General features: G+C 40.9%; 1 protein-coding gene across 1 annotated transcript in view; it reads right to left on the bottom strand.

The window, feature by feature from the left end:
* Nucleotides 1-16,980: 16,980 nt before the first annotated feature.
* nlgn4xa (neuroligin 4 X-linked a) overlaps nt 16,981-20,117 on the bottom strand; it is a 56,170-nt gene continuing 53,033 nt past the window's right edge. Inside the window, 2 exon segments of the mRNA XM_034216888.1 lie at nt 16,981-18,632; nt 18,634-19,326. Coding sequence (XP_034072779.1) covers nt 18,437-18,632; nt 18,634-19,326 — 889 coding nt within the window. The 3' untranslated portion in view covers nt 16,981-18,436.

Here is a 20,117-nt window from a genome sequence, read left to right on the forward strand (position 1 = left end):
GCGTTTTACTGGAAGGATCGAGCCACTGGGCGATGGCAATTTCTTGACAGCGACAAAGCAGAGCACGTTTTTTTAATTGGACCTTTGGCTGGGGGACTGGTTGGAGTAGTTGAAATGTCAGAGATACCCTGTACAGAGCTTGGCCAGGTGACCTCCAAGATGTTGACGGGGTAGTTTTTAGTAAGACAGTGTGGAAATAGGTTGAGGCTTTGGGGGGTTTGTTTTGCACTTGTGACCCCTCTCCTCCTCGGTGGAAGTCACATTGACCCACTACCTGCTCCAGTGGCTAGTTAAGACATGGTAATCCCCCCGCCGCCCCCCAGATCTGCAGCCTCAGCAAAGGTTGCAGTGGCAGCAAATCCTTAAAGCCACTCTCAGGATACCTGGTGTCTGTTGACCTCCTTGTGTAGCCGAGTGCAACAACACTGTAGCCTGTCAATTATTCACGACTGCCTCAGAGGTGGAAAAGAATGTAAAAAAGATACAACTCAAGAACATCTGCTGCTAACATTTAGTAAAGGTGACACAGAGGGTTAAACAGCAATCACATCTGAAACCAGTTTTCAATCAGTTATCAGATCATCGTTTTTGAAAATATCTTACCCAAACCTAACCCTATATGGCTTAGCTTTCAACAGCAATAAACCAAAGGTACATATATATATATACCTTAACCTTGCCTTAATGTTTTGCCCTTTACTGTTTCTTATTAACTAACAGAGAAGGGAATAAATAGTGGCAAATGAACGCATCTTATCTTTGTTCTTGTAAATATGCAAATGTTATGCCGTTCTTCTTGCTTCCTGCTGCCTTCTTAACTCATGGGAGTGATGCAGATCATGCAAATTGATGATGTGATGGAATTGACATGGTAACACATGGGCTTCAACATATTCCTAGAGATCTCCACGTTGATAACTCAGCTTATTACCACGTTTTCCCATGTGCAATATTTAATTCTCATTCTTGTGCTTCTATTTCTGTTCTTTCATTCATTCATTCTCAAGTTAATTACTTCTCACACAGAGAGCTCCTCCCTCCACCTCTCTCTTCCTCCCTCCACTTCTCTCTTCCCCCCCTCTCTGTTTTATCACTCCTTCATTTCCATACTCATTTAGTTATCAGGATCAATTCACTTTCTAAGCTGTGCATTAAGGGGGAATCACCAGCCATGTTACAGTCTATACAGCCAGAGTGCATATGCCTCTGTGTGAGATTAATCACGTGGCCATTTACTGCATTAGAACAAAAGAACATTGTCGCTAAATGCAACGTTCAAAATTCAGATCTATAAGGACGATTTTTTTGCTTCAGCTCATTACTAAAATAGACTTTAAGGTTAAAATCGTAACAATTCAAGGTTTTTCTGGGAACACTGTTCACCAATCACTCCATATACAAATAACCAGGAAAATGTTGCTCATTCATAAGGCCTATCTAGGAATACATGTACAGTCCCTTGTAACAAAATGGCATTGGAAAGGACTGAAGGAGTGATTACTGTACATCAGGCCGGTTCATGAATCATTTCCATGAAATTAGTTGTCAGAGAGGGACAGAAGATAGAGAACTGTCTCTCTCCTGGACCTCAACAGGCATGAAGGAGGAGGTATTACAGAAACCTCATGTGTGTGGAGAGTTAAATGTGTGCAAGAGATTTCAGTGTAAGGTACTTGAAGTGGACACAAGGGCGCTGTCATTAAAGCACGTCATTACACTCCTGCCTGCATCGCCTGATGAGATCACACTGTGGGGCGATGTTGGACTTAATGAAATGCTTATAAAAAGAGTCATTTTTATATAAATTGTTCTCGATATAAGAGATTGCAAGGCTGGTTAATTATAGCTCACAAGCTAACCACTACCATGCTAGTTAGCTTGGTAGCAAGCCCAGATGACTATCAGAATTTGAGGCAACATGTCCAATCAAAATGTGAAAGTCTTAGTTGGCTAGCTTAAAAAAATAACATTACATTAATAGGTAGATATTTAAATTGGTCGTTCCAGAAATGTAACCTGTGTCATACATCGCCTGGTTACCAACATACATTGGCCATAATGTAATATTTTTGGTAGTGGGTAATGCACCAAAAGTCCCCAAGATGCGAATCCCATTTAAATGTGTTTACTTAACAACCTTAAGGTGTAACCCAAGAGCGAGAGTGTCTGTGTCTGACCAGTCCAGATACGGAGCTGCAGCTACACAGCTGAAAAACACGTCAACTGTCACTGCCACGGCGATGGTTACGCAGGTGTTACGTTGGAGAAATCAAGGACAGAAATAGAGCCACCCAGAGACATTTACATTAATGAGTGGAAGACACAGAGAGGGCTGGCTGCCTGTGACAGTTACAACATCTGACACTTTAGTGGAGGATAGGGGGGGGGGGGCAGTGGTCTCGGGGAACAAGGCGATGTGGAGCAGAGGGAGGCCACCCAACAGAAAGGTCAAGGGAGATGATGAAAAAGACGAAATGAGGAATGGCTCGTCGCCAGGAACTGACAAGACATGAAGACAAGGTGGAGGAGGAGAAGGTCGGGATCTTCCCCTCCGTTTTATCTATCCTTTCATCACAAACACACACACACCCTTCTCCCCTTCGGCAATTGCCAATTATCAGATATATGCTGACTTGATTCTGTTCACTTAACGCTGTCAGTCACTGCAGACGGGTGGTTAGCTCGTCCATTTATCCAACCGTTTGAGTTGGGGAGGTGGGAGAGAAAGCCCTTCCCACTTTTCTATCTCCAGGCTTGAGATCTTGAGGCCTCCAACTTATAAGCCAGCATCAGGTTTGCCAGTTCTTCTGAGGCCAGATCAATCGTCCAAAAGGAGATGTATTTACAGTAAGTGTACATTCAAACACAGACAGCAAACATGTAACCTTACACTGATCATGTAAGTTGCTTATAAGTGAACTGTGTTCCGTTGCTTAATACGATTACAAAGAGACACTTCAAAGATTGCTTTTCATCAGTGTTCTCTAATTTTGCCAGACTTTAGATGAAGAATTAACAGAAAGTTCAAACTGGATTCAGCAGAGCCACAGATTCTTCATTTCTATTCCATTTCCCTCCCTTGCCCTGAAGAAGCCTGCAGCGTGTAGCCTGGAGCAGAGATGAGCAGAGGTCTGCTACTCGCTTCTTTCTCACTTTTTGACATATAGTCTTCTGACCCAACTGACATCACTTTAAACTGCTTTTGAATTCTTCCCCTATGAAGTAGTCCTTCCCACTTATGCAGTGGTGATGCACAACAACTGTAAACAAACTTGTTTGAGTGGAAAATTGAATCCAGGTAAACCAAAAAGCAGAGTAAATCATGAACATCAAAATATATCCCCCAGCTCCAGCCTAGTTTCAATGACATGAAATTAGGTTTTCTGGATACCTACATCTCCAAATGAATTTAGGAAAGGTGTATCAAGTAATAAGACTAAGAGTCTACAGACATATGAGTCTCTGTGAGTGTAAGGACATGAACATCTTGACAAATGTCATGGCAATAGGTGTCGACACTTCAATGAAACATAAATGTCAATATGATAGTGGCACTGGAATGAATCCTAGAAGTCCTTCATCATCAGGGAACCATTAACGTCTCAACCAACAGATCCCAATCCATCAAGGAGGTGTAGAGATCTCCAAACTTTGAGCTGCTTGGTTAGGGTTAGGGTTAAAGTAATAATCACAGTCAGAATAACAGTGTACAGTGGCCTGTCTCCCCCAGCGTTTAGCTATCTATCTCTGCCATCAACCTGCCATCTAGATCCAGCCCGTTGGAAGCACTACAGAATGATAAATCATTGGAGCTGATGTTGCTCAAAAAACATTTTTGTTGATTAATGTTTGTCCATGGCTGGCCATTAAAATGTGCTCCTGCATTGTTTGCCTCATTGTGGATTAGGTTGTTGCCATGGTCACGTGGAGAGCCATAATGACAAGTTTAAAAGGTTGACCGTCATCAACTCAGACAGCCGTGTGCCTGTTCAGCAGAGCAGCAGCTCTCTCTGCTGCCACTAACACCGGCTTTAGAGACAATGCTACTATTATGTTGCTTGTGTTAAATGTCCCTTTGTAGATTGACAAACTCGGCTTTAAGTCACATCTCAAATTCTTGTTGTTCTCCATTGTTGTGCCTTGGGATCTAGTGTATAATTAAGAGTCAAACTCCACTCCCTTATCATAGAACATTGCTGCGCCTGAAACTCTATTAGATATCAATATGATGGATGTCTTTGTAAATTCAGAAGCATAATCCATCACGGGGCACTGCAGGTGTCTCGACAAACAGCTTCCCGTTGCTTTGAAGCAATCCCTTTGCTATTCCGCAGCAGGTCTCAGGTCAAGCAGTGTTTGGATTGCAAATAGCTGAGAACTAACAATAAAGTCTGTGTCGAGACTGTCTGATGAAGACGTTTTAACTTTTCTTCACTTTTATCAATTCTCCTCCAGGCGCCTGACAAATGGTCCGTGACATTACTGCTCCCCGGCCAGAAAACAGTAAATGGAAATGACCCAAAAGGTAAACACATATTTTATTTTCAGTCCTGTAAATAGCTTCTCAAATGTCTGACACATTCCAGGACTTAATATATGGCCATTTGTTTGCAACAGTGTCCATTTTGAGCCCATATCACCCTTAGCAAAACAGATAAGAGGAGATGCATTTGGACATTACAAGGGGTAAGTTTCTCATAAGAGCCATTGCTCAGTTTCCATACTGCGACATCAACGCAAGAAACATATTGATTGTACAAAAAGCACAAAACATCAAACTATTACAATTAAAAATTCTAAAGTGAAAAATATTACATATATAATAACAATAATAATAATTGTAGTACTAACAAGAATAATAAGAAGAATATAGTCAATGATGGACATCAGAAAATGGTTAAAACTACCAGCTCTTATCGCCAGCAGTAACACTGCATCTACTGCAGGTAATAACAGTTCAGATCATGGGGACATTACGTTACCCACGGCCACAGTCGAGTACCCAACTCGCCTGTACAGTGGGGTACATTTATTTTGCAGCTCATGGTTTAAAAACAGAGATTGGCTGGAATATTCATGTGAAAAAGATGCCATCTTCAGCTATGCATGTAGACATTTCGGTTCAAGTACGTCAGATGCCTTCACCACAACTGTACCAGAGTACCAACCGCTGTCTCCTGGTACTCATCTGAGTAACTCACTCACTAAAAATGAAATACTATATGACAGTAAAACAAGAATGCAGTTTGAAAGAGGAGTGATTTGTAAAATATCCATAAAGAAAAAGTAAATCTGTTTACAGTTCTGTTTCATATGGGTGTTGAGATGTATCCATAGATCTCTTAATGTTGCTCTCAAAGTGCACCAGATTGATGCTTTTAACTTCAATATTAAAAAAAAATCTTCCCGGGGGAGCATGCCCCCGGACCCCCCAAGAGGAGGTGAGGACCCCCCTAGAGGGTGTTAGGTCCACTCCCCACTTATAAAAATAGCACTTTACCCCTGCACCCTCTCTAATCTCAGATGCACCCTGAGTCATTTTGTTCTGGAACCGGGCCTGTCCTAGAAAGTATTTAAATGCTAAACTCAAAGTCTATTTGTACACAGACTGTACCAATATTTGCTCTGATCTTCTTTCCTCTGTATCATTTTGTCTCTGCCATCCAATATATAGATATATTCCAAGCACTACACTGTTGTCAAGGCAACGAGTAAAGCAATCATTTGCATTCAGAGCACTGCACGTGTTTGTACAAGTAGTCCGGGACAATAAGGCAATAATAGACAGAGATGGACTCTTGACATGCCGGCACACAAACACTCCTCTCATATATCGCTTGCTGTCGACTCGATTATATTAGCCACCTGTTGCTGCCTGGCACTTTGACAGTGGCTCCCCATGAAACGACTACTCATAAACCACGTGTCACCTGGCCCGGTGGAGAGAAACGGGAATTACGGAGATTATTTCTGAAGATCAATCACGCAGTCTGTTGCTGTTTTTCTTCACAGCCTCCTGTCCTTGTCACTCTGAGCTGCTTTATTGTATTTGTGATTCAAAAATGATCAACCACCAAATGTCACTGAATGTTAAATGTGGGCTCACGGTGACACCCAGGCTGTGATAATCATCATCCAGGCGACATATAAACAAAACAGTCATCGGCATACGTGACGAGACCACCCAGATCACGCGCCCTGTAATTATCTATGCACATAGGTCGGAGTATTCTGCATAGAAAATGTCAGGTGGAATAATTGTGGCGACTGCTTCAGATCTTCCTGGCGGTGCAGAGGGACGAGTATACTCCGACTGTAGGCTTATTATTCCTGCTGGTGAACGCAGAGCCCACTCCGCGGCATTCCCAGTGGGACTAATTTACCGCTGCGTCATTTACACTGCGGCCCCCCCGCCAGACAGCAGGCTCTAACCAGTTTATGGCGGAGGCGTCTGTGCACTCCGCCACTGAGCCGGCCCGATCAATGATTGATTGGCGGATTGATTGATTATGATTCATGTGTTTGCCCACTGCGTTTCAGGCCCAGTGTGTCTGCGATAGCTGGCAGCTCATTTGTTAACATTAGAGCCTGCGTCAGGGTAAGCTACTTTGCATTTTAAGCGGATAGCTGTTGCCAGCTCATATCAACAGACTAGTGACTGCTTGGTGCTTCCATGTTATGTCCCCAAATTCACTCTTGGTGGGCCACTGCTGAGTGGGAGTTTTCTAATATGATTTTGTTTAAATCATGAAACATGTCAAACAGCTAAATTTCAGCTTACATTTTGGTTTCAAATTCAGGGTAGAATATTCACTATCCTCTCTAACTTTGCATATATTCCAACAACGTTTTGTGGATTTGCAACCCTGTCTCCTAAAAATTACGTTCCCACAGAACTAAACTGCATTCTCAATTACGTTTAGCTAGAAACGTATTTTCTCCCACGTTACGTTCGTTATGAACGTATCTTAAATACGTTTATTTTCTACATATCTTTGCCATTTATTGTCTTGCTTATAATAATGATACTAGTCATTTATAAATATAATTTTAGAGCACACATTTGAAATCAGTAGGCGAGGCTGTAATTTCGCCAGCTGTTACTCTCATGCGCGAGGCAGAACATAATAGTTTTAACATGCCAAAAAGCTGCTGTGTCGTTTATTGCACCTCAAACATTAAAACAAATCCAGAGTTACGTGTTTCTGTACTTCCTCTAAGAAGAAAGGACAGTAACAGAAGATCTCTGTGCCTTCAGGCTTGATCGCTGTTCAAATGACAGCGTTGGTTTCCCCAAAAGTGGGCGGGGCTGTAAAGTGAGAGAGATTTTACTCTCATCTATTATTAAAAACCATTCTATTTATTCTAACGTAAATTACATGCCAGTGTTTCATCTTTTTATTTTAAATCGTATAATGTCGGACCTTTTTTCCCGTCTGTGAGGAAAATAAATGGGGCTTAGAGCCTCAAAATACTGAAATCTGTATTTTTGAAAATCTTTTTTTCCTTCTAATTTGTTATTCTTTTCTAAATTACACACTGTTATTTACTAAACAATAACACACAATTATCCTTGCTTTTATTTATTCGTTTAATTCTATAATATTGGGCTTTTTAGCATGCTTTTTAGCCATAAATAAAGTCACCGGAAACAGACGTAGGCCTATAAGGGACATTTCGAGCGATACACACCACAAACCCACTGAACAGATTACCCAAGATCCTCAGTTTGAAGCTCGTTGATTGGATGTTTTAGCCGCAATGCATGTTGGGATATGATGTTAATGCGATATGATATCCGAAAACATTTCGGATATCAAAAACCCCTGATGAGAAGACTTCTAGACAAACAGGAGAACTGCCGCCAAAACTGAATATGTGACGTGGATCATAAATATATCAACAATTAAACAACATCTTGCATTTCTTTTCACAAAATACGTCTCCTTGCAGTATCAATAGTAATTCGGCTGACTTTTATATTTGATCCAATTGGTAGATAATAGGTTATATTTACACCATAACGGTGCACAGCTGATAGAAAAGGATTTGTAGTTTTTAAAGATATTACTGATTTTTTTTTAATATAAGAATGTAAATACTGAGTTGAGAGAATAGTCAGGGGTTTTGGGTGATGGGAGACACATCTATGGAATCACAATTTCAATAGCTGACCATTAAATGACGGGTATGCCTTTCTGTCTGTGATGTTTTACAAATCAGATATTAATGTGTAGAAGTAAAACATGAGAAATAGTATAGCAATATCCTGTAAAATTATTTAAAAACATGAATAAAACTACACATCTTCAGATGTTATACATACATAGTGTCCTACACTAATAATACAAAGTTATTATTAGTATGCTGTGTGTACCTTGTGTGCACCGCCTAGTGGTTAAAGCACGTTATTGAATTATTTTTGTTGAATAATGTTATTTTTGTTGAATAATGTTATTTGATGAACACAATATTATAAGAGTACATACTTTCATAGGGGGAAAGTAGAAGGTCAATGATATAAATATAGAATATAAAAAAATCAAGAAGATACTGTAAGTGATCTCTACAATAAAACAGTTTAGTGCACGATGTACAAAGATATTAATATGAGGATGTGCAAAACAGACAAACGAATTAACCTCTATTTAAACATTAAATAATACTTTAGGTTAAAGTCTTCTTTCAAATAAGAAAAAAGCTTTCGGGGTATCTATCTACAGATAACTATTAAGCCTGACAAAGTACTTAACGTCTAATATATTTATTTCCTGCAATGTTAACTATGTTGAAGCACTTATTTTAACTGATATTATATGAATTATACTCTTATGTCTGTAGATAGTATAAGAAATGTGCAGAATATGACAGTTTAATGGTGGAGGTATACACACATATTGATAGATGTCTGGTAATGCACTGTTGAGGAACCTGTGACCCAAGTTTTTCATTCATTACATAACTACACCATAGTTGTGTATATGATATGTCAATAAACCTTTGAAAATCTTGAAAGGGATGTGCAAAATAGCCATTATATACAGTTTTTAATTAACTATTAGTAGAGAATAACGAGTAATGAATATACTTTATAGAGATCTGCAGATAAATGTTTAGTCTTCTCAAGCACCAACAATCAAATATCTCTCCTGATTGTTGGCACTTGACAATCACCTTTCCCTGAATTTTACTCAGGTGTAACTAAAGTCTGATTTAAGGGTTGTTTATATTTCACATCATTAATCAGAATCTGCAAAGTAACTAAAATAAATGTAGTGGAGTAAAAATACCAGGTTCACCTCTGAATTGTAGTGGAGTAGAATTACAAAGTAACAATGAGCTGTCATGTGGGTATATATTAATGCTGCCCATTATGGATATCAGCGATTTTCACCCATTTAGTAATTACATGTTTTAAATTTGTACACACCAATGTGTTTCCTGTCGCCTAAACCTCCAGGGCTGTACACAGTTTAATACTGTCAACTTCTAATTTTGGGGAAAACGAAAACGTCTTTTAAAACTACAATTCCCAGTAGAGACGTGCCATAGAGAACATGTTGCGAACATAGACTGTTGTGAAACACAATAGCCAGCATGTGTATTTCTCGGGGGGCGTTCGAGTCCAGTTTTGAATAGTCAGCCGTGGTTTCGTTCCATTTCAAAGCGCTTGACGCTCGGCGTAACCTTGACGCACTGCCACTCCAACATCCAATCCCAGAGCTTGAAGATTAATCACGGGGTTTGTCAATGGGACTGTAGTCCCAAACGATAGCTGGGGATTATGGGTGTCTTCGGCCATCCTAAACTGAAATGTTTTTCGGATAAATATTGCATTAACAACACCACATCTGGCGTCACAGAGATCTTCTGTTACTGTCCTTTCTTCTTAGAGGAAGTACAGAAACACGTAACTCTGGATTTGTTTTAATGTTTGAGTTGCAATAAACGACACAGCAGCTTTTTGGCATTTTAAAACTATTATTTTCTGCCTCGCTCATGAGAGTAACAGCTGGCGAAATTACAGCCTCGCCTACTGATTTCGTGTGTGCTCCAAAATGATATTTATAAATGACTATTATCATTATTATAAGCAAGACAATAAATGGCAAAGATATGTAGAAATAAACGTATTTAAGATACGTTCATAAGAAACGTAACGTGGGAGAAAATATGTTTCTAGAAGATATGTAGAAAATAAACGTATTTGAGATACGTTCATAACGAACGTAACGTGGGAGAAAATACGTTTCTAGCTAAACGTAATTGAGAATGCAGTTTATTTCTGTGGGAATGTAATTTTTAGGAGACAGGATTGGGATTTGAGGTTTGTCTGTACACACAACATGACAGTAGAAGCAACCACTTCTTTCTGCAGAGACTATTTCAGCCACAGAATGAGAGCATGTTGGAGTGCCTTCTCCTGTCCATGCACTATTTAGTTTGACTCACAGACAGTTTCACCTCAGAGCTTGTATGGATGAAAATGGAAATGGAAAATTCTCTAAACTGTTGGACTATTTCTACAAACATAACTTGTTTTCAGGGCAAGGATAAATCTAACAAATGAAGTGCAATTCGAGAGTTCTGTCAACCCATCAAAATGAGTTCAGATCCAGAGTTTTAGTAGTAACATCTTGTCTAATATCTTGACTATTCTCAACCCTGGATAGACAAATCCTATCAAATAGAGAGCATGGGGCAACAGAAAGGAAAACGGAGACTAACTGGAATCGGACCCATCATTGATTGAGGTTAAAGGATGTGAGCTATGGACATACATCAGTTGTCTTTTATAGGATGGCTACAGACCATGCTAATGTCAGCTATATAGGTCATAAACTCTGACAGCCTCTGTGCCCTGATATCTGACCTTTCAAGTCCTCTGCATAGCCTTCTCTTTAATTGTTAGAGTGAACTTTGAGCAGATTTATTACTCCAGCGCCTCGGCCCTGTGGAGCATCACACGACCAGATTATGCTCAGCTCACAAAACTCAAACCATGCATTGTTAATGTGGAAATTCTGAGAAACAGGTCCCCACTGCAGGTACTTTCATGTATTTTGCCCTTGCAGAACTTCCGAGTACATGACACACAATAGTCAAACCATGACTGATCAGAGAAGCAGGACTTAAATAGAAGCCGATCTGAAGAGGGGATGGAGCTCAGGTGTGGCAGGGCTGATGGGGAACAGGTGGAACTAATAAGGCCAGGATAGTGAATCAAAAAAGGCTGGAAAACCCACAGACAAGTAAAAACAAGCACTTTTTGTTGTGGCTGAAAAAAGCCACACCAACCCTTCATCTTACATGGAGCAAAATCCAACAAACAAACCCTGCTCCTGACTCAATGCTGGGGGAGTGTTGGGGATGACATGTGAAAAGTGTGTGTGACATTCCTTGTGCGTGAGTCGGATGTGTCGCTCTGACAGGCGAGGTGTTGATGAGGACACATATGACAGTGCGGCAATTAGCACATGACCTGAGGCTTTAATCACTCTGCCATGTGTCTGTGTGCAGGGTATGGAGGCTTTTAATGAAAATCGTTTGTAAATGCAGGCTATAAAAACATTTGGAGCTTTTCCAAAATAGCCTACAGAATGTGAAAGTTGGAAACACACCGTCTTGACAGGTGACCTTTACTTGACTTTCTTAGTTTTCATATTAAGGTTTCTAATGCATTTGGAAGCTTTACCTGACTCTCATTTAATTTAAAAGAATTAAAGACACAACAGTACCTGGTGCTGCTAATACTAATTCCCCTTGTCTCCCAGAATGTCTTCCCTCTGGAGTCGTGTTTTATAGCAGCTCAAACAGTCTCCCGCAGGTGCCTCCAATTCACGCTAATGAGTCAGTCAACACCAATCAAAACGTGACATCAGTTCTGACCCCGCCTCCTCCTACCTGCTTAGACCACGCCCCTGTCTGCTCAAACAGTGAGAGTGTGTTTGATTAGCTCCTATCACAGTGGTATCAAGTAAAACTCTCCAAAATACAATTACAATAAACATAAAATGAGATACATTTCAGGTTTGATTGGTTTAAATGTCATTGGTTCTCGTTCTACCTCTTTTAGGAGCTAAGAAGGAACATTTAGCTTGTCAGTAGAATGTGTCAAACATTTGTTATTTCAAGGTTTTCCAGTTTGTCGTGGTACTGTACATGTCCCCATGAACAGCTTCTATCATAATCCATACATGCTCCTATAACTCTAAGTCATGCCATGTATTGATTCCCCCCTGCAGCTTACTCCAATAAACAGTAAAACAATAAATAAATAAACAATAAACAATAAAACCCTAAATAGGAGTCAGCATTTGTACTTTCTTCAGCTATTCTCTGCTTGTTTCTGTGGCATTAAAGTCAATGCAAGACTTTGAAATTGGATTATCATGGCATTTGCTTGACTATAACCAGAGCCAGCTTAACAGTGGCATAAACCAAGTCGACTTATAGGATCAACAACTTAGTGAATTTCACAGAAAATAGAAAAGAATATGACCCACGCGGTTTGTATATGATAAGACTTCTTAAAAGCTAAATAAAGCTAAATAAAAGCTCAGTGTAATGTAGTGTCGTTGATGAAGCTTAAAACCATGTAGGGTGTCATTTAAATCACTTTCCAAGAGCAATGCTATTCATTTCTTTGCTAAAGTAAATCTTGTTTCAAATTCCATGGTAAGGTAGATTGAGACTTACAAGAAAACAGATATTGTTCTCTTTTCACAGCCTTTAGGAGTACTCATTACAGAATAGAGTCTACAGAACTCTTGGGTTGTGTCTCAAACTTGTGATTTATGTTCCAAGCTGGCAAAAGCAACTCATGGTCTGCTGTGTGTGTGCCGCAGACACGTTGACAGGACTACATCTGTGTCTGCCGTAAAGAGGCATGGAGGGATGAGAGACCTCTGTCATCCCTCGGTATTAAAACAACCTGCAGGGGAGGAAGGCCATGATTACATTTGTTAGTCTGAGACAGACCCTTTGCGTTTTGCGAGTAACCCAATTTGGTGTGTGTCTGCCGGGGTCGGAGGAAGCACTGCTCCCTGAGCCGCTGCCGTCCAGCCGCCCGCGCCATAAATCATCTGAGCTGTTTCATCTGGAGATGCAGCGGCAGGGCAAAATATAATCTAGCACTGACCTCCCTGTCCTCCAGGCTGTGGCTCCATCAGAGGGAGACACACTGCCTCCTGGTTACAGGCTGCACAATAGAGAGCTGGAGCTGTGATATTCCTTACTGGTCCCCATCTAGCATATTATGAACAGCAAGCCAGTAGAACTGAACATAACAAGGACCTTGTGTCGCCGCTTGTCTTTCTTGTAGAGTATACTTTTCATGGATCAGCTGATAAGTAGTATGGGTTTTTAGTCTGGTAAACACATGTAATTCATTCTAAATCAAATCAAACTTTGTTCTTAGAGCACTTTTCCTACACAAAAGCCAACACAAGCCAAAAACATGAATAAAAACAATGTTACGCCCCCTTTCCAGGTAATTAATCACAAACCTAATTCCTTTTCCCCAAAGTTTTTCTTTTGTTTTCTATGATTTTGTGCTATAAATTAAATTAGTAAGCCTTTTTGTTTGGTTTCTGTAATTGTAAATATGCAAATCACGCATTATTGGCAAGCAAGCTGTCGGGAAATTAAATGAAACTGTTCAAAGTGAAATTTTTTACAGAACATGTACATTCTCCAGCAACATTTTCTCATTATGTTTAAAGCCACTTAATCTGTTTGACATACATTTCAACCAAAAGACATGAGCCGATGCACATTTGCTGCATCTGACTGATTCATAAATAAACATGGGTTCCTTTTGAGACTGTTAAATGATTGGTATGTTAATGTACTATGCAGTATTATTTAACACTGTCAGTGTGTGTACAAATTGAATCAGGATAGAGGGTATTTACCTTTCATCTGAGATGGAATCATTTCTCAGTATTGTTTTGGTGTTTCTGTATAGTATCACAGAGGGGGCATAAATAAGTAATTTCAATAATACAACTCCAAGGAAGGTAATGAAATATGGACCCTCTGAAGGTTTAATTAAATCTAGTTTAGATGGTTGAAAGGTAAACATTTAAAATATTGAGCCCGAGCGTTTTTACATCCTCCTCCAGAGGCTTCACTGCTGAATGCCGTGTGCGTTAGTTGGCACTACCAACATGAATTTCTGCCGGTACCTCAAAAACACACTTAGACTGAGAACGCTTAACAATAAAACATTCTGAAACCCACTTGTGAGTTTGAATGGGATCCACTGTGCAACAACTTAGCACACAAGATGGCTGTACATCTGCTCAGCACTCCCACAGCCAGCAGTGTAATTACAGTGTATCAACCATCCAACCCAAAGCAGACTTTCTGAAATCTTCCCTCTCCCATTGTCTATTTAAAACATTTGAATTGAATGGGATCCATGTGATGTTGTGATGAGACAAAGTGCAGAGAAATGAGGACATTGGAGCAGGCCAGCTGCTTCCCCAGGCTACAGCACGAGTCCATCCAGGATCACCAGTGAGGCAAACTGCATATTTTCCAATTGAATTCAGCACAAAGGAATTGATGGAACAGGCCATTAGCTATCATGTAACCTCAGAATCTCAGGAACCTGTAGTACGGATCATGAAACCCCTACTCAAAAATATGTTCACGTAATTTGAATTAGAGAAAATGTAACGTATAACTGGATTTAGCTAAGTGCTAAAGTTGTTATACACTGCAGGAAGTGTGTACTGAATGGTTTAGCATGCTTCCAAAAAGCTACAATGCCGTTCTACCCTGAAAGGAAAGTGCTCATATCAGTTCTGAATGACCTTTCAGTCTTCCCTTTAAGACATAACTGCAGATGCATTGGTTGCACACATTGATGGATAATGGTTTAATGTAATATAAAGTGATTTGTAGAAGAAGAAAAAAAAGGCTAAAAACGAAAGTGACAACCCAAGAAAAATGAAAGCATCAGTCATTTCAGCAAATGCCCAGTAACAAGATACAGTGACAAAGCCCTTAAGCTATAGTACGAGTTATGAGTCTTTGAGGCAGTTTCTGAAAAGTAAATGACCGATTGCTGGATCAAGTAAGACAATAGTTCAACAGACGATGTTTTATCCTCTAATTTGGGAGACTGCCTGTGCGCTTCACTTGAAAGCATGCACGATATTAGGCGAAATGCAATGAGAGTATTAGCATTGGACGATCAATTTGACTCTGGGACAACCTGCTGTGTTAATGCAGCCCTGAATAAGTGGCAAATAACCTGCTGCCAATGTCCCCCTGTTGGCTTGATGGTCCCCTACTGGTGAGTGTACCAACACCAAAAATACAAAAGACTAGATGGCAAAATTCCCATAATCCTTTGCTATCATGCCAGACTCATTAACATGGACAACAAGTAATGTCTAGAATTCCCCTGGTCAGGAAAACTATGGAGGAGGCTGAACGTGAGTTGAGGACAACATTTTCCAAATAAACTGTTAGGGGATTTCTGGAGGCCATTACTGCAACACAGGCTTTTTACCACTTAACTGCATATATATTGACTGAAGATTTCATATGCATCTATCAAGGCTCCAGCTACCCAGGGAGGGGAATGTAATCAACTGGCTTTGCCGCTGAGGTATTTACCTGCATTTTAATTCCTGTTTGCAGGTTCTGACTGAGAAACATATAACACCACACAACTCTTACAGCAAAGCACACCCAAGAAAAACCCCTCACCCCTGCCCACTCCCATTTGGTGTACTACCTTGTCACCGTGGCGATCGATACGCCTCGGTAATGGCTGCCTGGAGAGCGGTGCGCTTGAATGACAGCTCCGGGACCAGTGCTGAGTGATGGAGCACTGTTGCCAGCTTAATTAACTTCCAGTCGAGTCTCCAGTATTCACATTCACCCCCACCTCCCTGCCATTCTCCCTGCATCACCCCTCATTCAGCCCACCCACCTCCACCTCCATCTCCGCCTCCACCCCATTACCCTAAGCATAAACAACATGCCAATTAAAAGGGAGCCTGCACAATCACACTGCTTTGTTTGCACCACAAGTCTGAAAATAAATATTCATCCCACTACGTATAAGGCTTGTTTGCTGGATCATATATTATGGATCAAACCATTTCTGCTAATGAAAGACATTTTTCCACGTCACATCATACTTTACTTATCGGGGGGCTTTGCAGATGTCACACTGGATGGTATGGAGACATCCACCGCGCCTCAGTAACTGCAGATTACTATTAAAGATTTCAATTTTCCCCCTGTCACTTCAGTTTTAAGTCAAAAGCTAATTTGCTTGGCTTGTTGCAAAAGGGATCGATAGATTGAATAGTGAGAAGAGGGGAGGGGGGGGAATTCAAGACAGTTTTACTGAATCCAGGAGGCTTGGAGTATCAGGGGAGGCTCGGCAAAACTCTTTGCTATTCAGCTCAGACGTCGCGTTTTCCCTTACAACAGCAAATCACAAAAGCCCAAATAGTCAGGAAATTTAGCTTAGCTGGCCGAGTCCAAACTGTTTGCAGATGCAATTCAATGTTTCAAAAGTTTCAAGCGCTAAATTGCTGGTATTGATCGAGTCAAACTCAATAAGAACCACACAGCTGCAACGGGAGTAAGACGACCTGCTTTGAAAGGAGGATTACCACTGAATCATGGGAACGAAAATATTGCACCTGAACAATCTTTCACATATTCTTCATATTTTCCTTTTCTATGATTTCCAATTGTGTTCTGAGAAACTTCTCATGTTTTGGTATTTTCATTTTCTTGGTACTGTATCCCTAGACACCTAAATTATGTTGGGAATCACTCTAATTATCTCATGAATCCAAAGTATCTCCCTAGAGACATGAGAAGAACACAAGACATACCCATGCCGCTTGGCTAGGGTTAGGGTTGATGTATCCTGCATTATCGACTGAGAGGCGGATATTAAATCACAAACACAATGCACACAACCAACCAATCAAATCCATGTTCTTTTTCTCTTTTTTTAGAAAATACTGTGATATTTTATTAAAAATGTTGCAGAAAAAGTGTATACAGGTGTCCAGCCAGAAATATCTCTATTATCACTTAAGGCAAAAACCGCAAACAGAAATTAGACAAACTAAGCATTTTGAAACTCTACATTAAAACCTTTGTTATCTTGACTGGTTTAGGGACCAAATGGCAAGAATATATCTTTTATAGAATTTACAAATGTAGCTTAAAATCTTCTGGATGTACTTCCATTTTTTTGTAGTAGGATGCAAAAACGGAAAGAGATTTAATGGTTACTTTTGTTGTAATTTCATGATACTAATATCTTTAATATTTACACTCATTCACTTGCTTTTGTAACCCAAAAAAATCACAAGCCTGGCACAATACTTTACATATTGCTAGCATATGACATTTTGAAATATCTAACATATATTTCTTTACAAACATATCCAACCAATATTCATACAAAAAAACACTGCCTTTTTTAGTTCTAAATAATACATTGCTGGTCACATCGTAAGCTCAGGCAGTGCTGAGATTGCAAGACAGAAAAAAGCCCACAAAGAAAACTATTGGAAACATAACAGGATGACAGCAGGTGAAGGGATTAAGTCAGTCCTCATTCTCAGACGGGGAACGTGTCTGAGAATGGAGAGTAAAGCTCTTCCTGGACATGCAATGTGTAAAGAATGGAAACGAAGCGAAAGCAGGAAACAGTATTGCATGTGATGACCGGCACACTGCAACTCTCCGCGGATGGGATTGTGTTCGCATTTTGGTCGTTCTGTGATAAAAAAAACAATGGGTTGTGATCGTAAAAAGATTGATGAATGTTCCAATATATTTACACGCACGTAACAGAAAGCACAAGCTTGAAAAACCCAAAAGATCTCAGCCAAAATAAATAATTAAGAAGCTCTTTTAACATATTTTTTAGCGTTTTTTAGATTTTTAAATTTCAACGCACAACTATATACCTTTTTCTGTCTTTCTTTCTTTCTTTTTTTACAAAGTTTTCATAAATACATTTCAGGCTGGGGTGTAGAATTCTGTGCCCAAGTCAGGTGTCATGAAGGATCATGAAAAGATGATGTCTCAATTGATGCTTTTCAACAGCGGTCTTCCTGTTGTGTATTTATGGCACAAAAGCCCCTTTCCAACTGTTCACTTTTTCCTGTAAGAATAATAATAGTCATCCCCTGGTTGCCTTTTCTTTTGGTAAAACTCCTCAAAAACCTTCCATGAAGCTGAGCTCCAAGTAGTTATTACTGTAGTAACATTCACTTTATGAGTTCATGATCAATTAATACTGTATATGCTTTTCGAGAAGGCATGGTAGCAAAATAACATCTGCTAAGTCTGTGCTTCACACTGGCAGCCACTCAAATTAGCCTGGCGAGGTCAGTGGCCGATCCACAGGGTCTCCAACACCCTCCGTCTGGTGGAGCTATACCCGCGTGGTGGAGTGGCCGTGGGGCAGGTTGGTACTGTTCTGGCTGCCACCAAAAGGATTGAAGTTGTGCAGAGGCTGCATGCCAGCCAGCGAGTTTGGGATCATGGTGATGGTGCTGGGCGTCATCAGGGGTATGTCGTCGGGAGAGCGGCGCAGGGTGAGGGTGTAGTCGGGGGGGGCAGTTGAGGTGCTCGTGGGTCTGCATCGACTCGCACTCGTGGTGGTGCTCGAGCTCCAGCTGCTGCTGCTTCATCTGCAGGGACATGAGCTCCTCGCTCTGCAGGTGGGCCACGTCGTTGGTGGTGGAGGGCGTGTTGGTGGGGGCGGAGTTTCGCTGCGGGGTGGGGACGCGCCTGTTGGAGTCGTGTCGCCGCTTGTCTTTCTTGTAGTATAGCGCAGCGAAGGCGAGGATGTTGAGGAAGAGCAGCGAGGCTCCGACCGCGATGGTGACGCTGAGCTCGGTGGAGTAGTCCCTCTTGGTCTCGATCACCACCGCCGACTCGTCCGTCAGGTCGCCACTCTTGCGCTGGTCTGTGGTCTGTTTGGTGTTGGCGGACGGGTCCCCCGGATGGCGGGTGGTGGACGGCCAGTTGTTTTTGCCAGGGAATCGTTTGGTGTAAGGGTAAGGGGTGGTGTCCTGTGGAGGTATTTTGGTGGTGGTGGATACGTATTGAAAGAATTCATTGATGTTGTGGAGATGCGGGACTAGTTCCAACCAGAAAGCCACCTTGGTGGCACGGTAGTGGTCGCGGACTCGAGGTTTGAGACCAATGTGAAGGTAGAGCTGGTCTTTGGGGTTGTACTTGGTCCAGGCTACCTCTTCAAAACGGTTTGGTTTTGTGTGGATGAACTTTGTATCCTGTGGAACTGGTTGGTTTGGATCCCTGAAAGAGGAGAAGAGATGATAATCAACGAGATGTAACCAAAGAGCTCTTCAAAATGAATGTCGTTCCTCACAGCTAAATACTTCATTCACCTTCATCACAATTTAAAACACAGTTGCCATATTTATGTGACTTTTTCTTCCAAATCAGTTTCAAGCAGCATGATGATATCCTTCAATAATGCAACATTAGCTTCACTTAGCACTCATTTCTTTGTGACACTTTCAGATGAGTCATTACTCGAAAAGTCAAAGCCTTTCCTTTTTTTTTGCTCCCGCTGTCAAAGCTAATGCGTTTTGAGGTGAATTTGAAAGATGTTTTCTATGTCCTTCATTCACCGATGACACATTTTGAGGTCTGTTGTCACATTTTCTTAATATTCAATCTCACCCTGGGTGTTATTTTCTGTTGTTTGGAATAGGGCCGCCTCTCTTGTGACTTTGTGGGAGCGGTTTCATTAACTTTGGAGATGTGAGGGGGAGTGAAGGCTAGACAAAAACCTTAGATCCGACACACTGGAGTGTTTGTGTATTTTTGTGTGAGTGTGTTTGAGGTTTATATCTAAAAAAGAGGATGAACTCATCATGAGTCATGCATTGCATGTTGGGGGCGACCAAAGAACACTGATGAACTCAGTAAGAGTAACAAACAGTGTGGGTGTGTTTGTGTTGACTGGAAGAAATGGAAAACATCTTGACCTCGGAAACGTGTTGCACACAGCTGTGCCTGGAGCACTTGAATGTATATTTGTATGATCAGCAAGTACAGTGAGTAATACAAAGCTCACATTA

Source organism: Gymnodraco acuticeps, unplaced genomic scaffold (genome assembly GCF_902827175.1).
Source record: "Gymnodraco acuticeps unplaced genomic scaffold, fGymAcu1.1, whole genome shotgun sequence".
Lineage (NCBI taxonomy): Eukaryota > Metazoa > Chordata > Actinopteri > Perciformes > Bathydraconidae > Gymnodraco > Gymnodraco acuticeps.